Source organism: Tripterygium wilfordii, chromosome 6, assembly GCF_013401445.1.
Source record: "Tripterygium wilfordii isolate XIE 37 chromosome 6, ASM1340144v1, whole genome shotgun sequence".
NCBI lineage: Eukaryota > Viridiplantae > Streptophyta > Magnoliopsida > Celastrales > Celastraceae > Tripterygium > Tripterygium wilfordii.
In genome coordinates, this window is record NC_052237.1 from 10,734,118 (window position 1) to 10,747,608 (window position 13,491).

Sequence of the window (13,491 nt, forward strand, 5' to 3'; positions counted from 1 at the left end):
TACTTAACCGTTAGCTTAATCAACTCGTTTGGTAGAATTTGTGATACTAGCAACCGTTATGCCAAATAGGCTCTATAGATTTTAGGGTAGGTGGTCAATCGCTAACAAGATTGTATCACTTCCATCTGATTTAGTGATGCCCTTTATGTAAGTCTATCTATGCTCATCCGAATAAAGAATAAAAAGGTTGTATTTATGTTTTTCCTTCTTTTTTATTTTTTATCAAGTTACGTGTTTAATTAATCATATGCTGTAATAAGGATCATTTTTAATTTTGACAATGCCCATGCCATGTCGACTAAAGTTTTGTTTTATATTTTCTGTTTTTGTTTTCGTAATTTTTGAAAATAATACCAAATATGACCTAAATTTTCATATATATTTGCTAATCTTGGATTTACATCTCTATCATAACTTCTTTTTTTAAGCACAAGGATTGTGATAAATGAATAACTTGTACTTGAATTGATTGAGCAGCATTGAAAGCAACACACATATCCATCCTTCTAGATTTTTTTACACAAAAATGTTAGGGATCATCCCAGTAATCAATCTTGACCATTGATTGATGTAAGTGTAAGACCCACAAATCTATTGCACATCAATCAAGAAACATGATTGATTATTGGGATGTCATTTACTGGGATCCCTTTCACTTCTGTTTTTTACATAAGTTGGGATTTGTGAAACCTTTCCAAGAATCTTGTATCATCATCATCATCATTATTTTTTAGACAGGGCTCTTAACAATCCAATAATGACCCAGCCCACCCCTTATATCAGGCCCACTTATCCAATAAAATATCTATTAGTTTAATTGGATTTGAAAGAAGCCAAATCCTAACGGTCATATTTTTCAAACCCTATATTTCGACGCCCCTTTTCTTAGATGCTGGCGATGAAAAGAAAAAAGAAACAAGCTTTTTCAAATGGGGTTGTGCTTTCTTGCTTGCTTTCTTGTTTGTAAGCCTCGAAAGCTCCACCATCTGCCAAATGACAATGTGAGTGTTTTCGTTCTCTACTTACACCTTACCTTTTCTTTTCTTTTCTTTCTGCTGGTCTGTTTGTTTCTCTTACTCTGGAATCTTTGTTTGGTTTAGGGAGATGAAACAATTCAACTCTCTGAATCAGAAAAAGAAAAACCCTTCAGCCCCATGGCTGGAATAAGGTACATCTACTCCATTTTTCAGTTTCTGTTGTTGCTGCTTCAGCATATGGGTGTTTATTTGTCATCTGTCTTGTTTATTTCTCAATGTCTAGAGATAAGCCTGAGGACCAGAAGGTGTGTTTGGATTTGAATGTCAAAGCCAAAGATGATATGGTGGAGAAAGAGAAACCATGCAAGGATGGAGTGTTTGATTTGGATTTGAATGTCGAAGGCAATGATGATATGGTGGAGAAAGAAAAACCATGCAAGGATGGAGAGTTTGATTTGGATTTAGATGACCAAAGGATATTGGTCCAGGAGGAATTCTCAGACTCATTATTTTCTTTATCAATAGATTCTAGAAAACGAGTCTTTGCTTTTGAACTGGGTGAAAAGGAAGTTAATAGTCCAGTGCCCAAGTGGGGAAACTCATTCTTCTCTTCATCAAATGATGAAACAAGCCAAGCATGTGAGGTTGAAGAACCAAACCCAGATCCGGATTCAGATCGAAATCGGCAGCCGGTTGCAAATATCAAACCCAGAACGACTCAATCTAAGCAGAAACAAGAGACACAGGGCATCAATGGTCCAGAGCCTAGTTCTAAGCTATTAGCATGCAATGCAAGAGCAAGAACCAGATCGGAAGGAACATCAACTTCCAACATTACTACTAATTCTGGAGGGAATTTAGCAGCAGAGAGAGAATTTTCACCAATAGTTATCCAAGATGAGCCAAATTTTGGAGCAACAACACTAGAACATGTTGAACAACACTCCGCTTCTGCATCTCCAAAACAGTGTAGAAAAGCGCCAACTTTAGGGACCGTGGGGAGCTTCTGGGTTTATACTGGGCAGATAAAAGATGCAGACTCAGAACATCCTTGCGAAGAAGTGCCAAGAATAAGTACCCGGATGTAGGTTTTGAAATGGAAAGATAGTGATTTTTTTTTCTGAAAAATAAATAACTTGTACTTCACTTAAACTACAAGTGCAACTAGCATGTAGCAAACCTTGCTTTCAGATGTAATTTGTTCTCACCTGTGTTTCGATGGGTGGCATAGAGTGCCTATCCATCTCTTTCACCAAAGGTGATGCTTTTTCGAGATTTATAAAGAGCAATGATATGCAAGTACTCTGAAAATCATTTGACTACACATACGCACACAACTAATTAAAAACAATGATGTTTCCATGTTTGTGTAAGCTACAACAATCCTATTATTATGCTTCTAGCTCCCACAAGTGTAACAAGAGAATGTCTTTCGACGGCTTGTGGAAAATGGTGTGGGGCTATGACTACCCTGTAATAGTGTAATGGCAAGTTCTCCCATCCAAGTATTTTTTTTTTCCCTTCCCATTTGAATGGTGCAATGAATTCTTAACCGGCAGATTATGCTTTATTCTCCTGCGGATTTCTTAGAAGTCATGGAAGAGCCTTCTTATGTGGTCAGCAGTTGCTGGCATCAACGTGATTGGGCACCGCTCATACTGTGGAAAAGGAAACCAAGGAATAGAATTACGTGAAAAAATGAAAGTGTCTAATACAAAGAGTAAACCCAACCAACTGTTTGACCTAAAAAATAGTGTATGATAAAGATAATCCATCAAGAGTTACATAGAATCGATAATTTACTCTGAACTGGTCACTTTTTTTTTGATGCCCATATATTGATTTTAATGTTTGTTAATTTAGCTTATGGGAGGATTCGAACCTTCAACCTATTTGAAATCCTAAGGAGCAGATAAGATGAGTGTCATTAAAAAATGATGGTAAAGAAGTGGGAACTAAATGTCAACATTTTGCCACCCTACACGGGCAGTTTGGTTTCAGGAGGAAAAAAGTTCCTTACGCCAAAGGAACCGAGATGTTGAAAATGTAATTTGTAGGAGAGAGTTTCTGGTAACAAAGTTATATACTTATAACTGCTTATAGTGACAACTGACAACATATATTACGATTTAACTAAAAAAAGCCGAAAAACAGTGTCTGATGTACTAAATATTTGGTTTGAAATTATAAATAACCAGACTTAAATATATTTTGTGACAACAAGAAGGTTAGGTGAAAAAAAAAATTCATGACTCACACTACATGTTTTAATATGCTCAAGACAGATTTAATAAATTGGGCCCTTTCACATATTTCACCACACAGTACTTTATTCTGAAATTATTCTGGTGTTAGCAGTCAACACTGACTCTCACCTGAGAAACATATTTGAATATGCAAGCATAGCAGAAGACAAACCCAGAAACTGTAACTACAGATGGGTTTGCACGCTTCTGTGAGCACAGAGGGCAGCTTGTTCTATCATGTGGCAGTTGAATCCCCTCTTTGGCAACCTGCTTAAACGACAAATCATACTTGATTATTAAGGCAATAACAACAGATCAACAGGAGGTACAACTAGAATTGCTGAAGCTGGACGGATGTTAGTTTATGACGGTAATCATTCGCCATTAATCCAACAAACTCTAAACACTTGCAGAGTCACCATGGAAACTCATCTAAAATCTCCATATTCATTTTTTTTTTCAGGAAAAAAATGCAATGCTATTCAGCTAATCTAACAAACGCTGAGTGCTCATATGTAATATGTGGATAATTGTGGTCATCACTAATCTAACAAACACTGAGCTTCTGTGGATATTTGTGGTTATTATGGTATGAATTAGTAGGATCAAGAGAAAGTGCATACAAGCCATGGTGGGCCAGGAGAACTGCGCAAGGTGCAGGATCTATGGTTCTTCATCAATTAGTCATTTGTGTATCTCTGTGTTTTAGAGAAAGAGAGATCAGGAAAGCAACAAATGTTAAATTGCCTCTTCACCTGTGGCGGTGGTGGTGGAGGAGGAGGAGGATAGATGGTTGGAGCTGACATTCTCTCCTCAGCAGATTGATACCACCATTCCATCATCTATATGTAATTCACGACAACATGAAAGTTAATATGTCTGCTCAAAAAATATATATGATCACATAAACATATGAAGGATCAACTCATTTAGGGAGGTTAAAATGGCTAACAAAAGTAATCAACTCGAATGAATCGAGAATCTAGCAGGAATTAGGGAAGTCTCAACTCCAGTATGCATTCATCAGAAAGCATTACCGTTGGCATACTATGATGGCATCCACAAAGCTTTTTTTGTTTTTTTTTTTCACAAAAACAAAAAATGTTGACACCTGATTCCCAGGTGGAAACAATTCCCAGTTCAGTGAGAATAGTCACTAAAAGTATACTTCAGTGAAGTCCCAAAAGCTTATGACATGTTTTTTATGTTGCCCCTCATCAATACAACATAATAGATAGAATTTGAAGCATATGCCTTCTGAAGTTGACCATAACATCATAAAATCATATAAGCTCAACCACATGAAATACACTCACTTTGAAAATAAACACCGCTGCAATCAAACCAGTTTGCGCATAGTCAAGCATTGTATATGTACACGTAAGCAATGCTCCTTGTACAGCCTGAAAAGCAGATAAACACATGATTACGATGCTATGCTTTCAAAAGACAATCCAGGTTGTATTCTCAACTTGACCAGGGAAAGAAACATGCAAACTGTAGTTGGGTACCGAAACAATGAATATACCTTCAGCCACGGCGGACCCCGCAGTCTCTCCCTCTCACGACTTCGTATCTTTGAAATTCGAGAAGACGTATCCATCTACCTTAACATCAAAAATGATAGTAGAAGAAAACTGAGAGAGAGATATATGTTTATATACATATGTACATATAAACATATAACTACATATAAAAAGGGGATGCTTAACCTTTCAATGTTAAGCATCCAACTGAAAATTTACTATTAACACTATCAGGAAGGGAAACATGGCATCATCAAAGCCTTCATCCAAAAATTGGTCAGCTACACGAATTCTTACGAGAAGTTAGATGGACTTGGAGTCCACTACATTGATCCTCGTCTGCCATTCATTCTTATTTAAAGCTAAATCTCTCTTATTCATATATAAATTCTCCCTTATTCATATATAATTAATAATTTCGTCTCTTTCTTAAAACAAGCCATGCCTTTTTGTGGTCTTCCAAAGCGACATCTTTATTTAAAATACAATCTAGGATTTCAAAAAAAAAAAAAACCTAAGAAACAAAATGATATATATAACTGATCAAGTCGATTTTCATATTTTGTCAGGGACATTATTCAAATAATTGGGAAAAATAGAATAAAAGGGTCTTCTAACTTCACAAAAAAAAAAAAAAAAAAAAAAAAAAAAAAAAAAAAAAAAAACTGAGCTTTTCTTAATTTAATATCAACAAACGAGCGGCCAACAGAACTAGCTATTTCATTGTCACTTAGCTGCCAGATGAAATTCAGTATCACTAAGGTCCTTAAGATGCCTAATTTATAACTCCAAATAACCTGGTCAAAAATAAGTAAACTACTGTTTAATAGAATAATAGTGCACAGGATAGTTTACAAATAATGTGAACTTATAAGTCTGAAAGCAGATATTCATGCGGATGGCAGAGTCTAACTCATTTATAGCCCTAACTGGAATAATGATATGATATTATCAATAGAATAGAGTACTAAATCTAATACCAGCTCCTGTCCTGAGGCCCGACAAACATGAATCCCAAGTGCATGCAATCCTAGGGAATAGAACCCAGTTGCATCCAACAGATACAGGAGCTGATAGCTGAATGATAATCCTGCATTGTAAATATCTATATTAGATTGACAGAATCACAAAATGTACAAACAAGAAATATTTTAAGACAACTACATGAACTCTACAAGAACTCAAAGCACAAAGTGTAAAGAAAAAAAATAAGGACTGCTCAAAAGATCATTCTGAGATACAACATAATACATCCGAATGAGCTATAGTAACAATTTAGTTCTAGGAGAAAGGCAAATGTTTTAATTAACAACAATATTTCCACTAAGTTTACTTGTGTCATAAAAAAAGAAAGAATTATAATTTTTTTTCCTTCTATACATGAAAAATTGTTCACGTAAATACATACAGATGCACACAAGGGAACACATACACAAAAATCAACAGAGATGAAGCAGCACACTTTTTCCTTATACGTAATTAGATTAAAGTTCAAACAAGCTTAACAAACAGGACATATGAGCATGCAAGCAGATATGCCCACACAGTGCTTTTGCAAGAATGAAACTACAGGAATCGTTACACAAGCACATGCACACAAAAATTCACTTGTTACCTAAATTAAAGGAAAATCCAGTTTACAAGAAAAAAAGTTATAGCTGATAAGTACAAAAACAGAAAATGTTCCCATCAGAGGAATAACTCAAGAGTCACGTCAGGGATCCCCACATCCTTCATCAGATGATTGTAACTCACAAGCAAAATTGAATGCAGTCTCTAGCTAAAACACCTCTAAAATCCAGCGGATACAGGAGAAGTAATGTTATAATCTGCTATAAAAGCCACATAGACGTTGATTATTCTACCTGTCATACCAACTTCAGGATGTTCATCAGTTCATGTTTCTGCTAAAAACCAACATTCTTTCATTTCCAGCATACATAAGGGGAATAATCAAAAATAAAATCAATGTGAAATCTCCATAAGAAACTCTAGAACTTACAGATAATTCCTCCACTAAAAATCAACCAAGAAATGTAGCTTTCAATAAAGTGGCAACAATTAAAAATATCCAAATAATAAATGAAATGCATTGCTGAAAATCACGTCACTAACAAGAACTTAAAGCTGCACATACCTTCACCGCTGGCATGCAGCCAAGGATAGCAAGCAGCCAAAATTTTCTGAATTTTTTTCTTTAATCGTGCTCTAAGTGATGTTTCAGTGACTGAAGTTTCACTTGAAACAGGAAAACCCTCTCCTTCATTGAAATAGCCAGAATCATCATTTGTTTCATCATTTTGCCCCCATAAACTTGCTCGAAGCCTGGCTTCCCTTTCTTTGTTATAGATTGCATGCAATTTGGACTTGAAATATGGCAGAACAACCTAAACAGAATTGTCAAAACAAACAGTCATCAGGCCTTTGCCTAGCCAAGTTTCTACATGGAAGTTATTGATGTATAACATATACATGAAAAACTAAAGTATACTTCAGTGGAACAACCAATATAAGTCAGGTAAAGCTTCTTCATGACAGTCATCAATACATAGAAAGCTGAATAGTATACCAAAAATACAACTGAAAGAACCCTTTGGTGCTTTTCCAATCCAACGTGATGAATTCCATCTCCTGACTTTGAACGGCTATCGTCCTTCTCTGCTCTTATTTTAATTGACCTCCTTCGCAAACCATAAAGCGATTCAGAAAAAGAAGCATCTGAAAAAATATACATATATAAATAAGAATGAGTCGCCTACTCGCCTGTGAAGAGTAACATAAGTAGAATTGTTCTCAATAAAGAGGACGGAATGCCATGCTCCAATTATAAATTACCACCACCGTGTTAAAGTCCATGACAATTGAGTGACAATCTACTATGAAAGAAATAATACTCTATGGGTTGTTGACGTCGAAGAAGACATCACAAAAACAATATAAAATGTTAGAGAAAATCAAAAGCACAGCTCCTTTCATTTTCCATTCCCCTTCCCCCTCCTCCTCCCCCTTCATAACCCAAACTTGTCAAACTCACTACGCAAGGTAATAGGAGAAGAGCAGGAATTTGGCAAGGTTAGCACGAAAAGAAGTTTCAGACTACACAGAGTTGGGTAACAAGAGCTGCAAAAGCACCGCTTTCAAACACGATAACACTGAAGGATTGATTGAGATTTGAGAACTAGGAGATAAACTGCGCAGTGGATCGTACATGGCCCCGAGCCAAAATTCATTAAAAAAAATTGTAATAAATACAGGTAGAGAAAGCGTAAAACCAAACCTGTAGTTCGTAAGCTATGAGTTTCAAGAACAAGCATGAGCAGACCAAAGAATTCATCTTCAAAATCTAAAACCTTGTGGAAGAGCGGTCTCCTTAACGCCAACACCTGCAAAGACCAAGTTTTTTATCCTCAAAAAATCTCTGAAATCCCTAACTGCTCCAGGGGAAAAAGAAATACGAAGAAGGATGCTGCTTACGCCGATAGAGTAAGTGAGCGCGGCACGCAAACTGGCAGGAAGTTGCTGGGCAGCGGCCATCTCGAAGAAGGTGGGACGGCTTCCTTGCCCTCCCACTTGAAACAACATCCTCCCTTCACTCTTCTTTCACTTCTCAAAGTTTTTTCTTTTCAATCTGACGTTTCTGAATTCTGATTATCATATCAACTCTTTTTTTTCCCCCTATATTAACCATTATCAATATCATCGTGTTTTATTAAAATCGATCTGGCCCGCCGTTTTAACCTACACATTTTATTAAAGTCAAGCCCAAGCCCAAGCCAATTCAATTATTGGCCCATTCAAACAGCTGACCCGCTAAAGCCCATAAGAACCGTGGGTTTAAGTTTAACCACGAATAGAGAGGCCCAGACACATAAACGGGCCTCGCTTCTTTGTTGATTCACCCCTACTACATTTCTTCCATTTGCTCCTTTTACTAAAAAAAAAAATTAAAAAAACAATAATGTCCAACTTCTTTTTCTTCGTGACGTGGGATCATCCTTTGTTTCAATTTTTTTTTTCCTATTAAGGAGGTCACAAATCTAATTGTACTCATTTACTCGATAATTTGGGTAAGAGAATTTAAGATCCATAAGACACTCGAACCCCATAAAGATAGATTCCATATGAGAATTTCACACAAAAACTCAACTACACTAATAAAACACTGGATTACAAACGACACCGATGTAGTCCCAAATAGACTAAATAAAAATTAAAAAAAAAAAAAAAAAAAACAGTTGACAAAGCTTTTTGTTGCGTGATTGCGGGCATTACGTCAAAAAATATACAATGCTTTGCTGAAGTCAATTTGATACTAGATATAAAGATCTATTTCATTCTTAATTTTCTTTAAAAAGAAAACATTCTCCACTGCGTGCATTCCTCTGAAACTTTGCTTTCCTTTGTGATTGTTGGATAGGGAAGATCGAATTCTTTTTACCTCCTAAAGAAATAGAAGATATGAAGATATACAGTGTGCCGGGTGAGAGTGTGTCAAGTGTTTTGCAAGTGTGAAATTCAGTGGACATCAAATATTAACAGATACGCATATATATATAGAAAGAGGGGCAGTGGAGATCCAATATTATGGATAGCAGTAATCAAATACTAAACAACACCAAGGCATGGAGTTTCAAACTTTGAGATGAGTTTAGAATCAACCATTGATTTCGAAAATAAGACAGAGATAGAGAGAGGCAGAAGTATCAAATTTAGTCATCTCAACACGGTAATACCTATCATACTTTCCAACGAAGACCACATATGCCCTAGAAATTGAAGAAAGCAAACATCATAATCAAGCGGATCAAGCGAATGTATTCAAGCAAATACGATCAACGATTGATTTCGAAAATAAAAGAGAGATAGAGAGAGAGGCAGAAGTATCAAATTTAGTAGTCTCAACACGGTAATACCGATCATACTTTCCAACAAAGACCACATATGCCCCAGAAATTGAAGAAAGCAAACATCATAATCAAGCAAATGGTATTCAAGCAAATACGATCTACATGTAGTATCAACTCAAATAAATACACACACATTATTATTCTTTTGATGCCCCATATCAGTATCCTCTTTAGTTATTAGCAACGACAATCTGCATGTAGTATTAATTCAAATAAATGAACACATATTATTATCCTTATTACACCACAGAATCGACAGATAGCATCCCATCATAAGATTGAAGGCAAGCATCTCAAAAAGAAGGTAGAAACAGACAACACCGAGTCAACAACACATAAATTAGAGCTTGTGGGAGATCCTATATTTTATAATTATGCAAGCATCAAAAGAAGGTAAAAACATATGACATCGAGCCAAAAACACAGAGATAATTGAAAGAAGAGGCACAAAGTAGGATAGAGTTGTTAGGACTATTTTAAGTCATTGAATTTGAAAGAGGAAGCACAAAGTAGGATAGATAAATTATTTGAAAACAGTTGTTACAGTTGTAGAGTCGTTAGAATTATATTCAAAATAGAGTCGTTAGAGAAAATGTAAAATGTGCATATGCATATTTTCAAATCAACGTGGTTTTGAGGGAGGGGGACAAAAGTTTGTTAGAATGTGAAATTCAGTGAATGCAGAGCAAGACATACCCACCCATCAATTGCCGACATAAAACTACATTACGCATGCATCACAAGAAAAAGCATTCCGAATTATTTAAGGAACCAGGTAAGTAAATTTACGATGAGAAGAAAAAACACACCTCAATTTTCTCTGCTGGGATTTCGTATCTATCAAACAACAAAACCTATCATCATCCACAAAATTCTGTTCTAAACATGTATAACAATTTAGTAATGGCATGTGGCATATAGTAGTTGCTCACTGGCTCATATAAACTAGCGTTTCAAGGAATTTATGTGAATTCTAAATCAAAAGCAAACGGTGCAGAATGAGGGAAAAATAATTCTCAAAACGCCTTGTAATTGAGAAACTCCCATGTAAGCAACTAATTAAAATAATTTTTTCCCTTCTCCTTTACTTTTGTGAGTCATATTTATAATAAAACTGCCTCAATAATTGCAGTGTCTACCAATGTTAATTGTGAAATCACCAAGTCCTTACCACGGGCATTCTCTGAGCTCTCCATCTCCAAAACAGAACTAATAAAACGCTCTCTCTCACCCATGATAACAGTGACAACCTTCCCCGAGTTTTCCATCTCCAAAATAGCACTAACTTCTTTAAGAAAATAGAGGAAAATAAGACGTCCAGTACAAAACCACATACTAATTTCTAATTTACCAAAACGCATTAAAGATTGAACAATGATGATGAAAATTTAATTAAACCAGTTAGAGGATAGTTGTTAAAACTCTAAAAACAATGAGTGTAATTACATTTGTTTTCTAAATCCATCATTGGAGGTGTCATTAAAAGCAAAATAATACTAAAACAGAGACACACATGCAACAGACTGTAGTATGAAAAAATTAGAAAGGAAGCATATCAACTATACACAAGACGAACCACAATTTACAGAGAAGATGAACAACAGAAGTCTAGCAGATGAACAAAAGGAAATTAATTGTTCATAAGCTGAGAGAAGCCTAAAATAATGGCAAAACAGAGTTGCATATGCAACAGTACAAACAAAATTAAAAAGGAAGCATATCAAGCATATCATTGACCATGCTGAAGAGATCGGGAAACATTATGATTGCCACTAACCTGACACAACGGTTGTGAACCAAAATATTGGTGAAGTAAATAACTGTTTGTTGCTAAATGTGTCCAAGTTGTGCAGTCAGGATCTAATACTTCTTGAATATGATTATCTTCTAGGTGAATACAGAGAGACCAAGTTTAGGGTTTAGGCTACCATATTAATTATGAGAGGAATTACTTCTCATTACATATCATTTCCCCACAAAACACATTAGATTCAGAAGAGTCATACTCTTTTCAGATTTGTATAGCAGAGTTATTCTCAGAAGCAAGATAATCAAAAACTCCATATAGACGTCACTAATCAAAACATGTAAATGCTTAGATTAGAAAACAATTCTGTAGAAAAATCCAAACCCACGATCAACGTTTTTGCAACTTACAATGTTGTTCACAGCCTTCTCCACGTTATTTTATCCAGCTGTTGTAATAAAGAAAGGCAACATATAGCTAATAAGAGAACCTAAACAAAGAGAAAAAGAATAATTGGTAAACCGGCTTTAGATATATCAAATGCAATGACACAGTGGAATCTGGGAAAACCATACCATGTATCTACTTCACCCCACATGTCCCCCCTGAAAAGGATCAAGCTGGCAATATCCAACTCAAAGATTAATCAGGCTTAACATATATCTGTATACATCCAAGTAGAATTGATGTTCAGAGATAGTCCATCTGTTTGAGACCACATAAATAAGCAACCTATGAAATGAAAGCAGTGAAATTATTTAGCATAGCTAATTGTTTATTGCAAGTTTTCTCATTGAAGCTCTAGAGAATGACAAACTAAATAGTAGGGAAGAGACTCCGTATGTACCGAATTTGTTTTGGCGCTTCACTGTTCACTTACTGTTATGAGAGTGTCACTACCAGGGAGTAAGGACACAACTAAAATTGTCAAAAGCAGAGCCCTCCTATTTACATCTGAATTTCTTTAATTTAACACCACCTAGGAGCCTATCACCATTAAAAATGAGAAAGAAAACTTAAAAAAAAAATGCTACACAATCGGATGCAATACTTAGTTAGTACAACAATTTCCTTCAACTCAATGTCTCGATGAAGATTGAAGAATCGTGTTTTCTTGTAAAACAATAATTTTTAACAAAATTAACAAAATAATTGTTCAATTCAATACAAAATTTTTGCAAACCATGGAAACCATGACATCCACCAAACATATTAACCATAACATAACATTATAAGGAGAAAATTACCAGATTAAGTAGGTCTGATAAAATTTTTGGAAACTCGACTTGAACAAACCACGACTTACAAAAAGTAAAGAAAATGAACAACAGAAGTCCAGCAGCAGCTGCAGAAGAACGAAAGGAAGAAAGCAGTTAATCATATCTAATAAGGTTCCTAATGGAAAAAAAAAATCCACTCTTCAGATTCTTCCAACATCTGCCTCCTTTCCAAAAACCCCATTCCATATGCAAAAAAAATATATATATATAAGAAGGTAGCACAAGATATTATCCAGATCACAAAATAAAACGTCATATGCTAGCAATTGCATCATAGAAGAAAGTTTGAAACATTAATTTAAAATAAATTCATTGAATTTTTTGATATTAACCATCCAATAAGCTTGGTTCTTACCAAGAGAGGTGTGGATTTGTGATGGGTAGGAGAGAATGCTCTCATTAAGTCAACCCAGGCAAAAAGCAAAAACATTAAAGGCATAAATGCGAAAATTTTGATGGTTTTAACATATAATGTTAAGTTCTTAGTGCCTGCAATTTGATGCCTTGACTATAAATCAACGGGAGATCAAAGGGTCAAACCAATCATTGTGAAATATTCAGTCCGACAAAGATGAAATCAGGGAATCTAACTTGACTATTAATCATCTTGTAAAGAGCTTGTATATTAACATGTACAAATGACTTCATTTCTTAGTCTCCTATCCTCGATTGTAAATTATATGCAGGTACATATCAAAACCTCATTTGATTACTACATCATGCATACGCAATAAATTTTATCCAAGGCAAAAAGTCATCAACGATCTCACGCACAAATAAAATATTTGATTTATTTTACTGCATGTAT

The 13,491-nt window shown here is 35.3% G+C and overlaps 2 protein-coding genes across 3 annotated transcripts; one reads left to right on the plus strand and one right to left on the minus strand.

Moving 5' to 3' along the window:
• The first annotated feature begins 861 nt into the window (after positions 1-861).
• LOC120001049 lies at positions 862-2,288 on the plus strand. Its single transcript, XM_038849270.1, has 3 exons — positions 862-1,001; positions 1,101-1,168; positions 1,261-2,288. Exons 1-3 carry the CDS (start codon positions 930-932, stop codon positions 2,063-2,065), a joined length of 945 nt encoding a protein of 314 aa, XP_038705198.1. The 5' UTR covers positions 862-929; the 3' UTR covers positions 2,066-2,288.
• LOC120001048 (peroxisome biogenesis protein 12) lies at positions 2,152-8,416 on the minus strand. 2 transcript variants are annotated; one of them, XM_038849268.1, is made up of 10 exons: positions 8,224-8,416; positions 8,027-8,132; positions 7,319-7,467; positions 6,887-7,136; positions 5,730-5,839; positions 4,752-4,826; positions 4,540-4,626; positions 3,979-4,065; positions 3,353-3,490; positions 2,152-2,635 (listed from the first exon to the last, which is right to left on the minus strand). In XM_038849268.1, exons 1-10 carry the CDS (start codon positions 8,329-8,331, stop codon positions 2,564-2,566), a joined length of 1,182 nt encoding a protein of 393 aa, XP_038705196.1. In that variant the 5' UTR covers positions 8,332-8,416; the 3' UTR covers positions 2,152-2,563. The 2 variants fall into 2 exon arrangements, with proteins under 2 accessions (XP_038705196.1, XP_038705197.1); XM_038849269.1 differs by lacking the exon at positions 3,979-4,065.
• Positions 8,417-13,491: the final 5,075 nt, after the last annotated feature.

Coding starts and splice junctions, on each gene's coding strand:
- LOC120001049 (XM_038849270.1), top strand. CDS start 930: ATGGGGTTGTGCTTTCTTGCTTGCTTTCTTGTTTGTAAGCCTCGAAAG. Junction 1,002..1,100: donor ACCATCTGCCAAATGACAAT/GTGAGTGTTTTC, acceptor TGTTTGGTTTAG/GGAGATGAAACAATTCAACT. Junction 1,169..1,260: donor AGCCCCATGGCTGGAATAAG/GTACATCTACTC, acceptor CTCAATGTCTAG/AGATAAGCCTGAGGACCAGA.
- LOC120001048 (XM_038849268.1), bottom strand. CDS start 8,331: ATGTTGTTTCAAGTGGGAGGGCAAGGAAGCCGTCCCACCTTCTTCGAG. Junction 8,133..8,223: donor CGCTCACTTACTCTATCGGC/GTAAGCAGCATC, acceptor TGGTCTTTGCAG/GTGTTGGCGTTAAGGAGACC. Junction 7,468..8,026: donor TCATAGCTTACGAACTACAG/GTTTGGTTTTAC, acceptor ATATTTTTTCAG/ATGCTTCTTTTTCTGAATCG.